The 18,453-nt window shown below is 38.0% G+C and overlaps 1 protein-coding gene across 5 annotated transcripts in view; it reads right to left on the reverse strand.

The window, feature by feature from the left end:
* Positions 1–18,453, reverse strand: part of ADGB (androglobin) — a 159,176-nt gene that overhangs the window by 120,487 nt on the left and 20,236 nt on the right. For 3 of the 5 annotated variants that reach the window (XM_027603364.2, XM_027603362.2, XM_027603365.2), the window contains exons 2-5: positions 11,603–11,765; positions 6,369–6,461; positions 2,917–2,988; positions 907–1,116 (exon numbers count right to left, since the gene is read on the reverse strand). In XM_027603364.2, the coding sequence (XP_027459165.2) occupies positions 907–1,116; positions 2,917–2,988; positions 6,369–6,461; positions 11,603–11,765 (538 nt within the window). The remainder of the gene's footprint in view (positions 1–906; positions 1,117–2,916; positions 2,989–6,368; positions 6,462–11,602; positions 11,766–18,453) is intronic. The other 2 variants (XM_027603363.2, XM_027603366.2) reach the window with 2 other exon arrangements.

Raw genomic sequence — 18,453 nt, forward strand, 5'->3', positions numbered from 1 at the left:
CATAATTTTAGAAACATAGAATGGGATGATTAACTTTTCACACTTCCCCACACCCTCAAATGTTCAAGAATATTCTTCCATAGTGACCAGGACCAGCTTCATGGGTGTGGAACCTGTACAGTCACGGGGAACCTCACACTTAGAAGGACCCTATGCTTTTTTTTTTTTTTTAAGTGCTGCTATCACCATATTGACATTCCTAATAATTTTTTTAACAAGGGGCTCTGCAAATAATGTAGCTGGCCCTGCCTATGAGTCTGGGCCTTTAGAAAGACCATTCCACCAACAAAAACTCAAAGGTGTTTCATAGTCTAGTGTTGCTAAGTGTGGTGTGAGCCTACTTTGCCTTATTAACTAGGGGATTTTTAATTCTCTATTTCTACTATCCCATTTGCTCCCTTTCAGGCAGAAGCAAAAACTTTTTGTCAAGGTAAGATTTGCTAACATGAGTACAAATCTCAAGTTTAGGGCAAAGACTGGGTGGGACTGGGCCCCTCAGGAGCAGCAAATACCAGGAGAGAAAGAATGGACCATGCTCAAGCACTCCCTCTGCTCAAGACCCCATCCCACACCACAGAGAAAGGAGGAAGTAAGAGAGCCCCGGGCATCCACCTGCCCACACAGCCCAACTGCCTGAGAGGACAGAGATAGCAGAGGACCACCCCTCCATGGTCCAAGCAACACCATTGTAAAAAGCATGTGAGACTGGGGTCTCAGGACAAACAACGATGTTTGTTATTGATCCCAAATTACACGTGTAGGACATATCTTCCCAGTGACTGCACAATTGATGTCCTGTATAAACTGCATGATCTTGTATTAGCCTAGGTAACAGCGTGTAAGACAAATATATTTCAATACAAAGGACAGACGAATTTTAATGTGCATGAATGTGAACTTACTTACCATCCAGTAAAGTTTCACAACATACTTTCCATAGTTATTGAATAAAGGCATGTGACCTTTCACAGCCTTGCACAGAGAGTAGATGTGTTCCCAGGGCTTCCAGTTGAGAGGAGGAGGTTCCCCTGCATTCCCTTTAAAATAATTGTTCAAAGTAGCTCCATTGAATATCTTCCACACTGCATAGATTTCGCTGATAATCCATCTCATCAGCTAGAGACAAAAGCCATTAGTGTTAATCAGTTGCTCTTCCATTGTTGGTACTGTAATTTAGGCGGGAAACCAGTCGAAAACCTATTTCCAATCTACTTTTTCATATTAAATTCTACATGTAATATGCTCCACATTTTGATTTCTGACCTACAGAATAAAGTCATAGTTCTTGTCGTTGTTGTCAGGAAATATAGTCACAATACAGGCTAAAAAGACTTAGCATTAAACACTCAGCTAAGAGCTGTTTCCAGAGTAAACTGTCAGTGGTTTAACATTGACCTCCATTTGACACTGACCTTCATTTCAGCTGTGTGTGTGTGTGTGTGTGTGTGTGTGTGAGAGAGACACAGAAAGAGAGAGAGAGAGAATGAATGCTTCTGAGAGCTGGGGTAATTTTATTTTGGAATTAACTTTTTATAAATGATTAAGCTACCCCTCTATAAAAGTTGAGAAGTTTGAGAAGAAAATGATCTCTTTTATGTCAATAGGATCAGCTAGACAAGGAATGCGATATGAGAAAGAATTAAAATTGCACACACGTTTAAATATCCTCTAAGTCTCATATTTCATATGCCAATCTGTAGGTGCAGAAGTGCTCTAAGTAAAATTCCCACTTGCAGAGTTTTCAACAGGCTGCAAGGCGCAGTGGGGAGTTAAGCTTCCGAGAGGAAACAGAGACCAGGATTTGAATCTTCCTTCAGATCCTTCTGCTCTGGGGCATGTCATTTCACCATCTCTAAATTGCAGTTTATGTAATGCAGTCTGTAAAATGCAGATTATGCTATCTATTTTCCAGCATTTTATAGGGAATAGAAACAATGTATAAAAAATCTCTGGGTCACAGTGGGTTTTAAGTAAAGACATTACCCTTAGTATTATAGGATTTTCTGAAATAATCATTTCGTATTTAACTGCCTAGTTTATAAGAAGATTAAATACTTGAGGCTAACCTTATAAGATTTATGTTTTCCTTAATTTACATTATATAGGACATTTCTTTAGGTTTAGTTTAGTTGAAAAAGAAAGGTAAATCAAGTATCTTTCTGTATGTATATCTGGGATTTTGCTATAGAATATTTTATGCTTCCTTAAAAAATGAAAAGTTGAAGTCTGTGCATGCTTTGGATCATAAAATAAGCATATTTTAGACTAAAATACAAAGTATAAAACAATTCAGAAATAACATTATACTAATCAGTACATCCTGGTTGAAGAAAGAAATGTTTTGACTTTAATATTGGTCAGAATCAATAATGACTATTAATTCTGACTGGGTCAGATTTTTTTTCTGGGAGAAAATAATTTTTTAAAAAAATGCCCTACTTCTGATATAACCGCCTTAGAGGAGTGGAACAGGTCTACTTCTGATGGAGAAAACCCAGGGTAGAAAGGTGGAAGTGTTTAGGTGAGATTTTCCCTGCATTAGCATGTCAAACAACATCAGGACACCCTGCCCTTGAGCACCGTGCAGAGCAAGTTCCAAGCAGCTTAATGTCAATTGCTAGGCACGTGCATCAAGAGAAGAAATGCCCAGATCGTGAGATCCCAGCTACTCTGGGTCTAAGGGCAGGAGAATAGGGGCACAGCAATGTTAATGGCTAACATTTTCCCACCATTTGCTCATTAAACTCAACTTAAGAGGCTTCTCTTCCTCTTAGAATGTGTGGCTTATAAAATACTGAGTTATACCAAAACTTAGAGGTGAGCAAGGGAGAACTGAAATTGACGGTCTGGGAACTGTTTTAGGCAGGTCTGGAAGGTATTCTGCAATCAGGCTTCAGTTAAAACTTCCCTACATACCTCACTGCAGAGTAAATGTTCATTTGCTGAAAACAAGTCAAACAGGATTTCATTTTTCACAACTACTGGAGCCTGAAATTAAAAATATGTGTAAAAAGAGATATTACTCATTAGGAAAAATAAAGGAAATGTAGCTGAATGAAATATAGTTGCATGTGATATAAACAAGTCAAATCTGATCTCATTTCTCACAACCAGAGGAATTAAAAGAAAAAAAAATAAATAAATCTCATTATTCCATAAGATAACCCTGTTAGAGCTATGGGTGACATTCACTTAATAATGTAATGCCTATCAAACACAGCATTTTCATATACAAATGAAATGTTGTAAGATATAATATAGGCAGATGATCTCAGCATGCATACACACACAATCTGAGAGTTTAAAAAATGACTTGAAATTTAAATTAACCTTTCAAGTTAAACCTGAAGCTTAGTTAACACATGCTAGCAGGAAAAATATCTTCATCCCTTTGATAAAAAATATTAGGTATGACAGCTTTTTAAAATCTTGCCCAATTTCAAATCCTCTTATCTTTTAAAAAAATCCTCTGATGGTCATTATTTAATTGGTATATATCTAGAGATGCTTTTATATATTTAGACCACTAAGGAATAAATATAATAAGGGAAAATATGATTTATAACAGTTTTTAAAAATTTGTTACAATTCATATTGAGCTTATATGCTTAACATATCAAATTAACATAAATGTGGTTTTCATTAATAAAATAGATTTTCATGGAAACTAATGCCTTCAGCTATTCTCAATTACATGTATAACTAGCATCTTGAAAACTCAATAAAATATTTCTTTATGTCCGAGAAAAATTAACTCCAAACTACCCTGAAGGCCTGACTTGACTCAGTTTATAATTTATGATCATAATAAGTTACATATATGTATTATATAAAATATTTTATACAAAAATGTATATTTTAAATTCTGGTTTGGCTAATTGCACTTCTAAAATGCCCATACTCGGGGCACCTGGGTGGCTCAGTCGTTAAGCATCTGCCTTTGGCTCGGGTCATGATCCCAGGGTCCTGGGATCAAGCCGCGCATCCAGCTCCCTGCTCGGCGGGAAGCCTGCTTCTCCCTCTCCCACTCCCCTTGCTTGTGTTCCCTCTCTCGCTGTGAACCTTTCTGTCATATAAATAAAATCTTTAAAAAATAAAAAAATAAAATGCCCATACTCTTCAGCAAGTGCCAACGAACATTAAAATTGATTATGGATTAAATAAATACTGAATAACTAAAATTTGAGGAGTGAAATTTAATAGTTGCCTGCCAACAAATATAAAATAGAAACTGATGGTGTGTAAAAGACAGCAAATATTAAGATAGAAGTCTCTACGGAGGTCTCTGTTCCCTATACCTGTACTTGAGACAGAATACATCTTCGGACATCTTACATCTATTCAATATAATCATCACTCAAGGACCTGAACCATCAATACCTGATTCTCAGAAATAAATAAATCTGATCATTCCCTCAGTAGTCAGGGTTTATTAACCTCCTCAGTTGTATAATCTAAGTTGATTCTGATATCTTAAATCCAGGCTTTTAAATTTTTTCGTAATTTAGCTTCTCTCTGACTTAAATCATGTCCTCTGACTTCATCTTTGGCTTAGAGTAGAATAGAGTAAATCACACAGAAAAGTCATTATTGTTTTGCAAAGTTTTTGTGTAAGCTTTTTATATGCCCACATTTAATGAGTTTCAATGTAAAATGTACTTGCCACCGTGGATCTAGACATTAAAACTTGAAAAACACTATTCTAAGACTATCCTAGTTAGCTAGACTTTCAGCTGTGGCTGCTCTGGTCCATACTTCAGGGGGAAGTCCGTGCACAAGATAAAGAGAAAGAGCCAGCACAGAACAGAGGTGTTGAGATGGGCAGAAACATTACACGATAAAGGTAGGGAGAAGTGTCATCATCATCAACAATGGATGAATTTGGGGCGCCTGGGTGGCTCAGTCGTTAAATGTCTGCCTTCGGCTTACGTCAGGATCCCAGCGTGCTGGGATCGAGCCCCGCATCGGGCTCCCTGCTCCGCGGGAAGCCTGCTTCTCCCTACCCCACTCCCCCTGCTTGTGTTCCCTCTCTCGCTGTGTCTCTCTCTGTCAAACAAATAAAAAATAAAATCTTTAAAAAAAAAAACAGTGGATGAATTTACTTATAATACAAGTATTATCTCTCAGAACTAAGGTATGTTAAAAAGAAAAAGGTGGTGTAAAACTTTCCTACTTATTCATATTTGAAACACTCACTTCAGGGACTTAATATCCTTTATTTGCATGGAATGTAAACTCTGCACTTCCATTGCACAGAGCCTGAATATTATTACTAATACACTATTATTAAGTGCACTATATTAACACCAAAGAATTTATATTCTTCATGCCAATATTATCTAACATTATAAGTAATTTAAAGACATGTTCATATACATTTGATTTATTTAAAATATCTCACAAGTAGGCATTCAATAAATATTCTGTTGAAATATACCTTATTTTTTCATTTTACTAAATATCTTTGAATTTAGGATTATCTTTCTCAGCTAGTAATGGTAATTGGAAATATGGTGGATAAATTGTATTTTCTTGCAATAGTAGCAGTGCTTATAAAGGCTAAAAATTTTAGGAATAAAATCACTTTGTGTGAAACTGAGATTCAATGGATTCTATAATAAACGGAAGAATCAGCTCCTTTACAACCATTTGATTAGCACTAAACTATTTTAGCCTACTGGTTTTCCATGCATTAAATGAAAATGATAGGAGATTCATAAAGGAAAAAAAGGAACTGGTGATAATTAGGCCCTTGGAAACAGCAAATATATTCAAACTAACATGGCTGTTAAGAAGACAGACCAGTGGATCTAAAGTTTTCATGTACATAGTGCTATTTAAAAGGATGTTCTCTCGTAATCCCAGTCAATGTGACTCAAGTTGCTGAGCATCGAGTCCAGAAATGAAGATGGCCCTTGGAAAATGCTTCAAGAATACCTGGAATGCAGAGAGCAAAGTGCAAATCTCCTGGGCTAGAAAATTAATGCTAATAAACACGATAGTAAACAGAACTTTGGGCCACATAATAAGTTCCCGCTAAGCAGCACTAAATGGAAATTCTGTCAGTCAGAAATTAAAGAATAACTTCCCACATATTTTAGGCTCTCCTTTGATATCATGTAGAAAGGAAGAAAACTCAAGACTCTAAACAAAATTTCAATATTCTCTTGGGAACCAGTACAAGTGATATTAAACTATGCTGATAAACATTTATTTCGATTAAATGCCAAAAAGTAATTCCTTTTTCTTACTGAAAAATTTATGGGAAAATTTACCCTGCATTGTTTTAAAAATGAGAATTTTCATAACTAGGATATTATAACCTACAGCTAACCTGTATTTTGTTTGATAGTGAAAATATTTCTTACCCGATTAATTAAAAAATCCTGTGGACGTTTCCAGGAATAAATTTTCAACGATGGTGGTAATTCAATCTTTCCTTCAGGGTCTTCAAAAAAATGCTATATAAAAAATATATTGAGTTTTTTTCTCCATATGGTTCTAAAACAATGAAAGCAACTCAGTCCTAATAAAAATTAGTAAGTGCATAGATTCAATCAATAAACATGCATTTATAGAGCAATTTGTGTAATTGCTCTCAGAGCTAGTTCATGGAGTATTTGGTGAATAGTGAAGTTAATAATACTATATTTAATGAACAAAACCTCAATTGTTGAGTAACATTTTATTGCAGAAGAAGCAGTCCAAACGAGCATGAGCTGCATTGTAATGTGAGGTAGGTATGGTAGGAAAACAATCTGAATGGGCCAGATATGGACATATTTTCCACTGAAAATAATGTTTTTTTTTACTTGAGTAGAGAAGATTAAAAAATCATAAATACAATTGTATGCCAATGAAATTTGTACCTTGGATCTGACTTCCATTTATTAATTTTTAAAATTAAACATGTTATTTTGAGATAATTATAGATACACACCTCATGCTGTGAAATAATAAAGAGAGTTCCTGTGTTCTCTTTACTCAGTTTCTCCAGTAGTAAAATCTCCCAAAACCATAGGGCAATTTCACAACCAGGATACTGACATTGACACAGGCAGGATAAAGAAGATCCAGCAGCACCAGGATCCTTCCTAGGAACTTTTATGGCCATGCCCACCCTCCAACCTCCTTACCACCTGTTTAATCCCTGCCACCTGGCAATCATTAATCTGGTCTCTTTTTGTCATTTCAATAATATTATATGAGGGGCACCTGGGTGGCTCACTTGGTTAAGCATCCGACTCTTGGTTTCAGCTCAGGTCATGATCTTGGGGTACTGAGATCCAGCCCTGCTCTGGGCTCTGCACTCAGCGGGGAGTCTGCTTGAGATTCTCATTCGCTCTCCCTCTGCCCCTTCCTCTGCTTTCACATGCATGCTCTCTCTCTCAAATAAATAAATAAATAAATCTTCAAAAAAAATAATGTTATATGAATGGAATCATATAGCATGTAACCTTGTGGATTGTTTTTTTTTCCCTCTCTGCCTAATTCCCTAGATATTCAATTCATTCAAGCTGTTGCATGTATCAATAGTTTATTCTTGTTTATTGCTGAGTAATATTTCATGATATGGATATTTGTTTGTTTACCATCTGCCCATTGAAGGACATTTGGCGTTTGGGCTGTTTCCAATTTAGGGCTATTAGTTATAAAGCTGCTATAAATTTTTGCATATAGCTTACAAGTTTTTATATGAACATAAGTTTCCATTTCTCTGAGATAAATGCCCAAGAATGCAATTAATTTATTAATTTTTGAGCCCTTAGTATGGGTCAATTAGTGAGCTCTGGAAGAATGATATCCAAATGTCTATTCTCAAATGCTAGCAATATAGTAAATTAGACATCAAGTAACTACTATGTAAAAGTTCTCACAGCTCCTAAGGTAGTTAGGTTGTGGGGGTGGTCCTTACAGAAAATGAAAAGTGCTGGGAGTATGAAAACAATGCTGTAGGAATATAAACTATCTGTATTGAGAAAAAGGAGTACTAAATTTCACTTGAGTTAATAGTGACAGGGTCAAGTAAATACCATTTTGTGATTTTTATGGTAATCATATTTTTATCCGAATGTTAGTGTGACCTGAGAAATGGGTTATATTCGAGGGTGCTGTCTGAGCTTTACACAAAGTGTCTATGTATATCTGGAGCATATTTAAGATAATGGAATACTGTGAATGAAGACAAAGGCAATCCCAACATCTAGTCAAAGTGATCAAAGAATGAGTCCCTGAACAAGAGACTGAAGTTTCCAAGAGCCACCCTAGACTTCTGGGGTTGCCTCATGTCATTTTTTTTTCCTTACGAATATTAATTCAGTTATTTTAAGGTCTCTTCTCTGACAATTCCAAAATCAGAGTCACCTGTGGATCTATTTCTATTATTTAATTTTTCCTCTTGTTTTTCAGCCACTTAGTCCTATTTCTTTTCAGGTGTGGTAAATTTTGATTGTATGATATACATCGCATATAAGAATGTATATGAGTGCTAAGTAATGATGTTTTTCTCCAGAGAGGAGGATTTCATTCCTTTCTGGCAGGCAAAGTACAAAATGAACTTGACCCTGTCAACACTGGGTCTCAGGATTTGGTAGGGTTGGTGTAGGTTTGGTTTTCCCTTACTGAGTACAGCCATGTTGGGGTACAAACTGAAAGGTTGGAGTTTCTGAGTTCTTTCACCTTGGCATACCCTAAATTCTGATCTCTTGCCATAGCATCATGAAATATTTTCTGTTATTTAGCTTCCAAGCTGTTGCTTTCCACTCATTTGCTCAGCAGCAAAATCTTCACGTATATAGGTGAGGATTTGGGTAAATGTCTTGAAATAAAATTATATGGGAAATTTTCAGATTTTGGTTCTGTAATTACCTCTGGGATTTGGGTTCCAGTTTTGGCTGCTTTCACAGCCCCAGTCAATATCCTCTCTCTCTTCAGCCCAGAGAAACTGGCATAAGCCCCAAGCCACTACTTTCTGCTTGGCCTTTCATTTTCATGCCTTGAATTATTAAAAGTCTTTGAGAAGATTAAAAAAAAAAAAAGGTAAATGGAAGCTTATCATATCATAATCTGGTATGATTCCCTTCTCTCCATGTTAAGTTAATGGTAATCTTTCCATGTCATTTTGCCTTAGGTGTATTTCTTATATCCACCTTACAATGCTTCATTAAATTTATCTCAATTTGGTTCACCCATCATGTCTTTTTGTTGCTGTCACTTAGCTGAAGAAATGAGATGTGATTCTGGAATTACAGGGAAGGATTAGCTTATCTGATGCTGATTTCCTGATCACTAGCTTCACATCTGAGAAGAGACTTTCTATAAAATTCCAAGGCTCCTTGCTATAGTTGGATGCTTAAGGTAATTGATCCTGGTAAAATATGGATGTTGCAAATGCAACATGCTTGGGGTGTCCACCACTCACTCCCATGAGGGACTGTCACTTCCCAAGCCATGAATGCTGAGGTTGTAGAACAGAACTGGGAGTGGGAAGCAAGGTTGTATTCCAGATGGTACCTTTGCGCTGTTGTAAGAACCAGGGTTTGATCTGCTGTTCTCCTGCTTTATGAAGGTGGAAGTGGCAGAATGGAGTATTGGCTAAGGTTCTGAAGTGTCACACTCCATTGGCATAGCTCCGATTCACCACAGGAGGAGGGCTGGTGCTGCCCTAATCATGCAGTTTTATACATCTCCATGGTCCAAGGGCTGCAGAATCAATGTTGGGGTCTGGTGTTCAGCTAGCAAAATTCCTATACTTTGCCCCCAAATGAAATGGGCATCAAGGAAACAGCATACATGTTACTGCTCCAGTCTCAATGGTTTTCCTCCAATAAATGCTTTTCCAACAGATTTGCCCTTGTTTCAGTAACATTGATAAGTTCCAGAATTTGATGCCTAACCTCCCAGAGATCTGCAGGATTTTTTTCATAGTCATCTGATAAAGGCTAACTTGCACTGCAAGGGCCCTATAATGTCACAGTTTATATCTTATTTCCTATTTCAAAGTTTTCAGGCACTTCTGCTCTTCTCCTCCCAGTTTCTCCTTCACACTTTGGAATGACTCGTCTTTAGATCTTTTCTAGAGCTCCATGCTTACCTGAGGATCTGCACAATCTATCTTCTTGATGTAAATTCACACTCAACCCCCATTAGTTATAAATTTCTGTTAAAAATATGTAGAATATGACCATTGTCATTTGAACACAGAGAGTTCAAAAGCCCTGTGCACCTAAAAATTCCACAATCACCCTAGGTATGGTACAAAGAATGTATTCCCTCATATGTTCCTAATCTGAAATTATTCACGTACTAACAGAATCAGCAATTAGTTACATTTATTATCTTTTGTAAACAAATTACTGTAACGAATCACGCAGTTTATAATTCTGCATTTTGTGAACTAAATATAATTGCTAATAGGTACCATTCCAGAGTTCTCTATTCAAATAAAGACCCCAGAGTTCAACATGGTCATTCTGGCAATTTTGTTTGTGTTTTGTAACTGCATTGTGTTCCATAACATTTTTTTTAAAGATTTCATTTATTTGAGAGGGAGAGAGAGCACAAGCAGGGCGAAGCAGCAGAGGGAGCAGCAGGCTCCCCGCCAAGCAGGGAGCCCCATGTGGGCTTCGATCCCAGGACCGTGAGACCACGACCCGAGCCAAAGGCAGACGATCAACCAACTGAGCCACCCAGGCGCCCTATAACATTTTTGTTAAATGAATTGTTACACCAAATAAATAGGTCATTATTTTTTTTTTAAAGATTTTATTTATTTATTTGAGAGAGCGAGCGCATGCGCGAGCGTGAGCCCATGCACACCAGCAGGGGGAGTGTCAGGCAAAGGGAGAAGCAGGCTCCCCGCTGAGCAAGGAGCCGGATGTGGGTTTATCTGAAGACCCTGGGATCATGACCTGAGCCGAAGGCAGACACTTAACCAACTGAGCTACCCAGATATCCCAAATGGGTCATATTTAAAATGCAACACAGACTCATATCCTTTAGATAAGTCTTTAGAAATAGAGTAAACATTTTTAAATAGGCAAAAGAACCTAAGATAATATAGTTGGAAAATGTAGAACACCATTCTCAGCTCTAATCCCAGGGCACATCATGTTTCAATGGCCACAGATAAACAAAGAGTACCTGAGGTCTTTACCCAAATATCTTGAGGGGGGATATTAAGAAAGATTCAACCCTTTCCTCACAGTAACATCTTTTAAAAAAAAAAAAAAAATCTCCTATCATCACCAGATAACAGCTCACATGTCCACTGAGGCTTTCATTTTCTAAACCACTCTGTCTAAATGCCTGGTCCCCAACCCTGTCCAAAATCTACTCTCTGACCTGTTCTATCAATTTCCCCTTTATTTCATTATGACTCTTTGATCATGTCTCTCCTTCCACTTACTCAAATGTGATTAGCAAAGCTCAGGTCTAAGGCTTGGAAAGACAGGCAGGAGGGAGGGCGACCGGTGGACAAAGACAATTTCTCTTTTGAAGGGAGGCTCTGGAGAAGAACGAACACACTCCCGTGTTAACAAATCTTATTCTATTATAAAATTTAAGACTAAGATGAACTCTAGTCACACTCAAGTGGACTTACAAATAAAGGGCTTTTTCCTGTTTTGTCCTTTTCTTTTCCACCTTTGCCCGCGTCCCACTTCTCTGCGTTTACGTCCGCCTCGCTCCATTCTGGCCAGATTGGGAATTTCCCCTTCTTCTGCTCAACAGAACTAGGTTGCGCATTACTGCCAAAGTAGTACTGCCTAGACAGAGCAGGGAGGTGGGTTAATTTTAAGTCAGATCTCTGGGGTAAAATATTAGAATCATTGCATGGTATAAATTTAATGCTCTTGTCAGCAGTCACGTTAAAGGCATTTTTCGATAGTCTTACCTGTAGCCAGACAGCTTCCACAGGTTAGGGTTCAAAAAACTAAAATACCCAAAGAGATTATTTCATAAATTTTGAGCCTTAGGCCCTACTTACTAATGCAGGACATTCATCACAAACACATAAAATGCCATGAAGGGGAATATTTATATACAATTCACACTTAAAATCCTTTACATGTATAATATTAATGGCTTTTTGAAGATCAGGACATATTTAATATAATTTAATATAATTAAATTATATTTAATTTTGATTTTTCCCAGTATAACAGTGCTATGTGATCATTATTTTAAAATGAATTTTTTTTAATTACATAAGTAGGAGAGACATGCCCGCTCCATTAACATTGTTAACGAGTGTCCATTCTGTAAGACTAATGCAAGATACACGTTTCTTCTTCAAAAATAACGTCATTCAGCACATTACAGACTGTTTCTTTCCATTTATCAGTATACTGCAAATAGTTCCTATGTCGATGAGAATTTATCTAAATACAAATTTAATGATTCCATACTGTTCCATTGTATAAATACACTACCTTTTGTTAAATTAAGTTTCTATATTAAAAAATTTGAAGGTTTTGATTTAAAGTTTTTTTCACTATTATATATTTTTTAAGATTTTATTTATTTATTTGACACAGAAAGAGAGAAAGAGAGAGAGAGCACCAGCAGAGGGAGAGGCAGAGGGAGAGGGAGAAGCAGGCTCCCCACCTGAGCAGGGAGCCCAACACGGGGCTCAATCCCAGGACCCCGGGACCATGACCTGAGCTGAAGGCAGACTATTAACTGACTGAGCCACCCAGGCGCCCCTTTTTCACTATTATAAACAAGACTTTGGTAGCTTTCCTTATTGACAAATCTTTGCAATACATTATTAATTCTTTTCTTAGGATAGATTTTAATAAGAGGACTTACAGTACCCAAATATATGCCTATTTAAAATGTATGATATATTTTCACTAATTATCTACAGAGAAGTTGGACTTGTTTTCTACACTCATTATTAACATATTATAGTTTCATACCTCTAAACCTTGACTTCTACCTTTTCTTTATTATTATGTTTTAAAGTCTAATTTAATTTTTTTAATTAATTTATTTATTTGAGAGAGAGCGCACGCGCGCGCGTGCGCACCAGTGTCTTGTTTAATTTTTCAAGTTTTAACTATGAGTGACTGGACCCCTGCTCTAAACACTGGGATAAGCAGTGAACAAACCAGGCTAAGATCTCTACCATTATAGAGTTCATATTTTGGGTGGGTGGAGATATAAATCACAGCACAAATTAAGTAAAATATATAGTGCATTAGAAAGTGAAAAATGCTAGGAGGAAGCATAAAATAGTAAGGGGGAACTGAAGTGTTAAGATACACAATTTTTAATATAGTGGTTAAGGAAAGCACTCCATAATAGGGTAATAGTTAAGTCAATAGTGAAAGAACATAAAGGATCGAGCTATGTGGATCTGTGGAAAGACTGTTCTGGAAACAGGAAACGGCAAGTACAAACAGAAAGGCAGAGTCTTCCAGATGCAGAGAGCATCCTGGCTTATTTGAAGAATAAAGATATCAGTGAGGCTGAGGGAAAGTAAAAGGAGATAATTTCAGAGAGGTAACAGGAGATGCAGAGATTATAAAGGTGATCTAAGCCAAAGGAAGGACACTGGTTTCCCTAGGTGAGAAGGGAAGCCACAGGAGAGTTTTGAGCAGGAAAGTTTCTAAGCATTTATTCTTGCTGCTATGTTGAGAAAAGGCCAAAGGAAACAAGAGAGAGAATTTAGAAGACGCTGAAATAACTGGTGAGAGCTAATGATGGTTTGGACCAGGTTGCTAACAGTAGAGGCGGCAAGACAGAGTCCCCTGTTTTTAAGAGAAAGCCAATAGATTGAATTGATGTCCCTGTAAAACAGAAGACGATGGGATTGCGCAAAACTGAGGTAAGGAGTAAAGCAGCGTTTCACTTCCAAATGCACTGTGTTTTAAATGTTTATCACATGTTTGTGGAGATGTTGAATAGTTCAACATAGGATTCTGAGGCTTTGGGAGAAAGAATTAGTCTAAAAGTGAAAATTTGAGTCATCAGCATTTAGATGATATTTAAAGTCTTAAGACTGGATTAAATCACCAAGAAAATGACCATACCTAAGCAATAGACACTCCCAGGAAGGCTATTCAAGATACCTAACAACCGGTAAGGAAGGAGCATTGACCAATCCTCAAAGACCTCTAGTTATGTGAGACATTATTTACTTTGAGTAGTGGGATCAGGGATATGAGGTCCTCAGGGTAGGTCAGGGGCTCAGGGCAGGAGGCAGGAATGTCTGGGGCTCAAGGTTATTGGTAAGGTTATTGTTGAGGCTACTCAACAATCAACATTAAAATATTTCAATATTCTAACCATCAGTACAGCTGTATATCTGCCCTGATACTCCATGTGAAAAGTCAGAAAGAATAGGAAGAAAAGTGAGATGGGCACCTGGGTGGCTCAGTTGGTTAAGCGACTGCCTTCGGCTCAGGTCATGATCCTGGAGTCCCGGGATCGAGTCCCACATCCCCACATTGGGCTCCGTGCTCAGCAGGGAGTCTGCTTCTCCCTCTGACCCTCTTCCCTCTCGTGCTCTCTCTCATTCTCTCTCTCTCAAATAAATAAATAAAATCTTAAAAAAAAAAAAAAGGAAGAAAACTGAGAAAAGCAGTTCCCTAATCCCCTCAGAACTCGGGGGTATGTTACCTTCCATGGCAAGCGAGGGTTTGTAGACAACTTTTAAGTATTTGAGATGGGAGCTTATCCTGGATTATCTGCATGGGTTCAATCTAGTCATAAGTGTTCTCAAAAGTGGAAGAAGGAGACAGAAGTCATCAGAGGGAGATTTGACTCCAGAAGATTGAATAGAAAAATGCAAAACTGCTGGTTCTGAAGACAGAGGGAGGAGGCCACATGCCAAAGAGCGTGAGCAGCTTCTCAAAGCTGAAAAAGGCAAGGAAATGGATTCTCTCCCTGAGCCTCTGGAGAGGAATGCAGCCCTGCTGGTACCTTCGTGTTAGCTCAGCGAGACCCATTTTGGACTCTGGACCACAAGAATTGCACAATAACAGTTTTGTACTGTTTAAGCCACTAAGTTTGTGGTATTTTATGATAGCAGTGTTAGGAAACAGTGACAGGAATAAAACAGTAGAGGGTTATTACTTGGAAGTCAAGTAAAACATTTTTTTTTTAAGTAAGAGAAGGCACAACAGATCCAAATGCTGCTAATGGATCAACAGATTGAAATAGGAACAAATAAATTTAGCAACAAGAAGGTGAAAGGTCTCTCTCAAATTTCACCTTCTGGGGCTGGTGGTGAGAGGGACTTTCTCGAACGCCCTGTCTAGTATGGCTACCTCTCTGCATCCTTTTATATTGCTTCATTTTTATAGCACTTGGCAGTTCTCTCGCTAATCCTTCAGTGCTTGTGTGTTTCCACAGGTAGCCTTTTAAGTTTCACAGGGGTAGGATCAGTGGGTTTTTTGTTCACTCCGTCTATCTCCAGCAGTCGAAACAGTGCCAGGATAACATAGGAAATCAGTCTCCTGTCTCTCTGTCATCTATTTACATGAAATGAAAAAATGAATGTCTTTACGTACTATTTCTATCATTTCTAATTAGAACCGCTTCAAGGTTTAGGGGCACCTGGGTGGCTCAATCGTTAAGCGTCTGCCTTCAGCTCAGGTCATGAATCCAGGGTCCTGGGATGGAGCCCCGCATCGGGCTCCCTGAGCCAGGGGAAGCCTGCTTCTCCCTCTCCCACCCCCCTGCTTGTGTTCCCTCTCTCTGTGTGTCTCTGTCAAATAAATAAATAAAATCTTTAAAAATAAATAAAAATAAATAAAACCCTCTTGTTTAAAAAAAAAAAAAGAACTGTTTCAAAGTTTTACGTATAGGTAGAGATTGATCAGATGGCTCACCAGTTCCTGTTTCTCATTTCCTACATTTCCCAATCCTTTGCAATTTGGCTGGCACTTTGTGGTGGTGTTTCGGACAATAGCATGTATGGGAATGTGTTGTGTCCTACGTCTAAGCTCATAAAACATCCTATGAGATACTTGTCAGCATGCTCAATCCTTCAGAGGAGATCTTAGGAAATGCTAATGGTTGTGGTTTTGGAATATAGGTGAGGTTCGGTGAGGTGAGGTCCAGAGCTGATGACCAAGAAAGAATTCTTGAGATGTCTTTGGTGCAAAATGGTGGTTTATTAAAGCACGGGGACAAGACCCGTGGGCAGAAAGAGCTGCCACAGCAGGGTTGTGAAGGGTGGTTGATTGTATACTATGGGGTTGGGGAAGGGAAGGGAAGGGGAGGTTTCAAAAGGATTTTCATATGTTAAAGAAGACTCACAGGATCCCTCAGGCCTTGCCATTGTCATGTTAAGGTTGTTTTTCCCTCTAGCAAGGCATTAACATGAAGATAGTTGGGAGCTTCCTGGAGGAACATTATACTCTGCCCACTTCAAGTATCTGTCAATGGGCTGCAGGTTATAAGGACATTTAATTGTATCTGCACTTCCTTCTGGAAGCTAGGTTATTGATAGAAATGCTTTGTTCCTATAGATTACTAAGACATGTGTAAACTGAGGGAGACTCAGGAGACTCAGCCTTGCAGAATTGTGATCTCTGTTTTTCCTTTCCTTAGCTTCGGGGCAGCCAGGAGTGCCTGAGGAATGTCACATATATCCTATCTGGGGAAGGGGGGTTGTGGGGTGTCAGCTTCTGCTTCTGTCCCCTCATCAGTAATGCCACAAGATGGAAGGAGCCAAAAATCCTTATTTAGCACATGCAAAGCCACTACTAAACTCCTGATCAAACTCTAGTATAAATGAGAAATATCCTTTGTTGTGTGATTTGGGGGTTGTGTGATCTTGTAGCTAGCACTGACTACTTCCTACTTGCTTTTTTGATAGTCTAGCTAGCACTGGTTGTTAACGATGACAAATATAAAGGTTATAATTCTTTTTTTAGGGTTTGGATTTCTTCTTTTATATCTTTAATCATTATAAACATGCACATGGAAATTACTTATAGATTATTTTTCTACTATCTTAAATTTTTGATACTTGATTCTTTTTTGTTGTGATTTCTGCCTTTTTAAAAATATAGTCTCATGTTTTAAGACGCTTTTATTATGAGCCCATCCTTACCAGAGTTTTCTTTTCCACAGATCCCCCTTTCCCCAAGGCAATCCTGTATTGAAAGGATGGTTTTTCTTTTTTTTTTTAAATATTTTATTTATTTATTTGAGAGAGAGAATGAGATAGAGCATGAGAGGAGGGAGGGTCAGAAGGAGAAGCAGACTCCCTGCTCAGCAGGGAGCCGGATGTGGGACTCCATCCCAGGACTCCAGGATCATGACCTGAGCCCAAGGCAGTCGCTTAACCAACTGAGCCACCCAGGCGCCCTGAAAGAATGGTTTTTCAATGTTAATATGGAATTTTCTTTCTTTCAGAGATCCCAAATAAAGAAGCCATCCAGGAACCCATAGATACTTTAAAATCAGATCTTGAAGCTACTAAGTCTCAGTCCCAAGGTTTCCATTTCTCAAGGAAGATTTTTTATTTTTCAGCGGGACACTAAGCGTAGAAAATCTAACTTTCTTATAATCTAAAATTATAAAGCAGGTTTTCTTATTCACCTTTTTAAAAAGAATTAAACTTTTGGAAAGTCATGCCTTTATCCAAGGTTGGAACACTCCCTTTCCTCATTTGTCCTATATATATTAAAACAAAAGACTCTGCTTTCATAAGATGGCTAAACCTTCCCTAGGGAAGCTACAGCCTCAGTTTAGAGTTAAAACATTCTGACTTTCAGTTCCCTCCTCGTTTCTGGATCCTGAAGATTTTTATTTCTTTAGATAGGCATTTGTAGGTATTATTCTTTTTATCTTAATCCACTATCTTGCTGGAAAAGAAAGTCTAAGAATATATCCATTGTAAAGGAGTATTTCTAAGCAGCATGTAAGAGAAGATGACAGAAAGGTGACTAGAATAGTTTTCGGAAGAAAGGGAATTTTTCATAATATTAATAGAAAAATCAAAGCATAAAATAGTCCATTACCGTACCTCTGTTTTATTGAGGGTTGGTACAACTGTAGAGATAAAAAGAAATTCGTGACTTTGTATCCATCAAAATCATGATAAAATTTAACTCATTCGGGAAGCTCAGTCTCTCTTTTTTTTTTTTTAAGATTTTATTTATTTGACAGAGAGAGACACACAGAGAGAGGGAACACAAGCAGGGGGAGTGGGAGAGGGAGAAGAAGGCTTCCCGCCAAGCAGGGAGCCCGATGTGGGGCTCGATCCCAGGACCCTGGGATCATGACCTGAGCTGAAGGCAGACACTTAACGACTGAGCCACCCAGGCGCCCCAGGAAGCTCAGTCTCTTAAAACCTGTTTTTTTTAATGGGAAAATCTAATTTCTTAAAAAAAAAAATAAAGGCTATGCTAAGATTCTGTTTTGCTCTCCTTTTCATTCTGTCAAGCGTAAGTAAATGTTCTGACTCCCTCCCTAAAGCTATTAAGCTTTATC

Source organism: Zalophus californianus, chromosome 7 (genome assembly GCF_009762305.2).
Source record: "Zalophus californianus isolate mZalCal1 chromosome 7, mZalCal1.pri.v2, whole genome shotgun sequence".
In the NCBI taxonomy this organism is placed as follows: Eukaryota; Metazoa; Chordata; class Mammalia; order Carnivora; family Otariidae; genus Zalophus; species Zalophus californianus.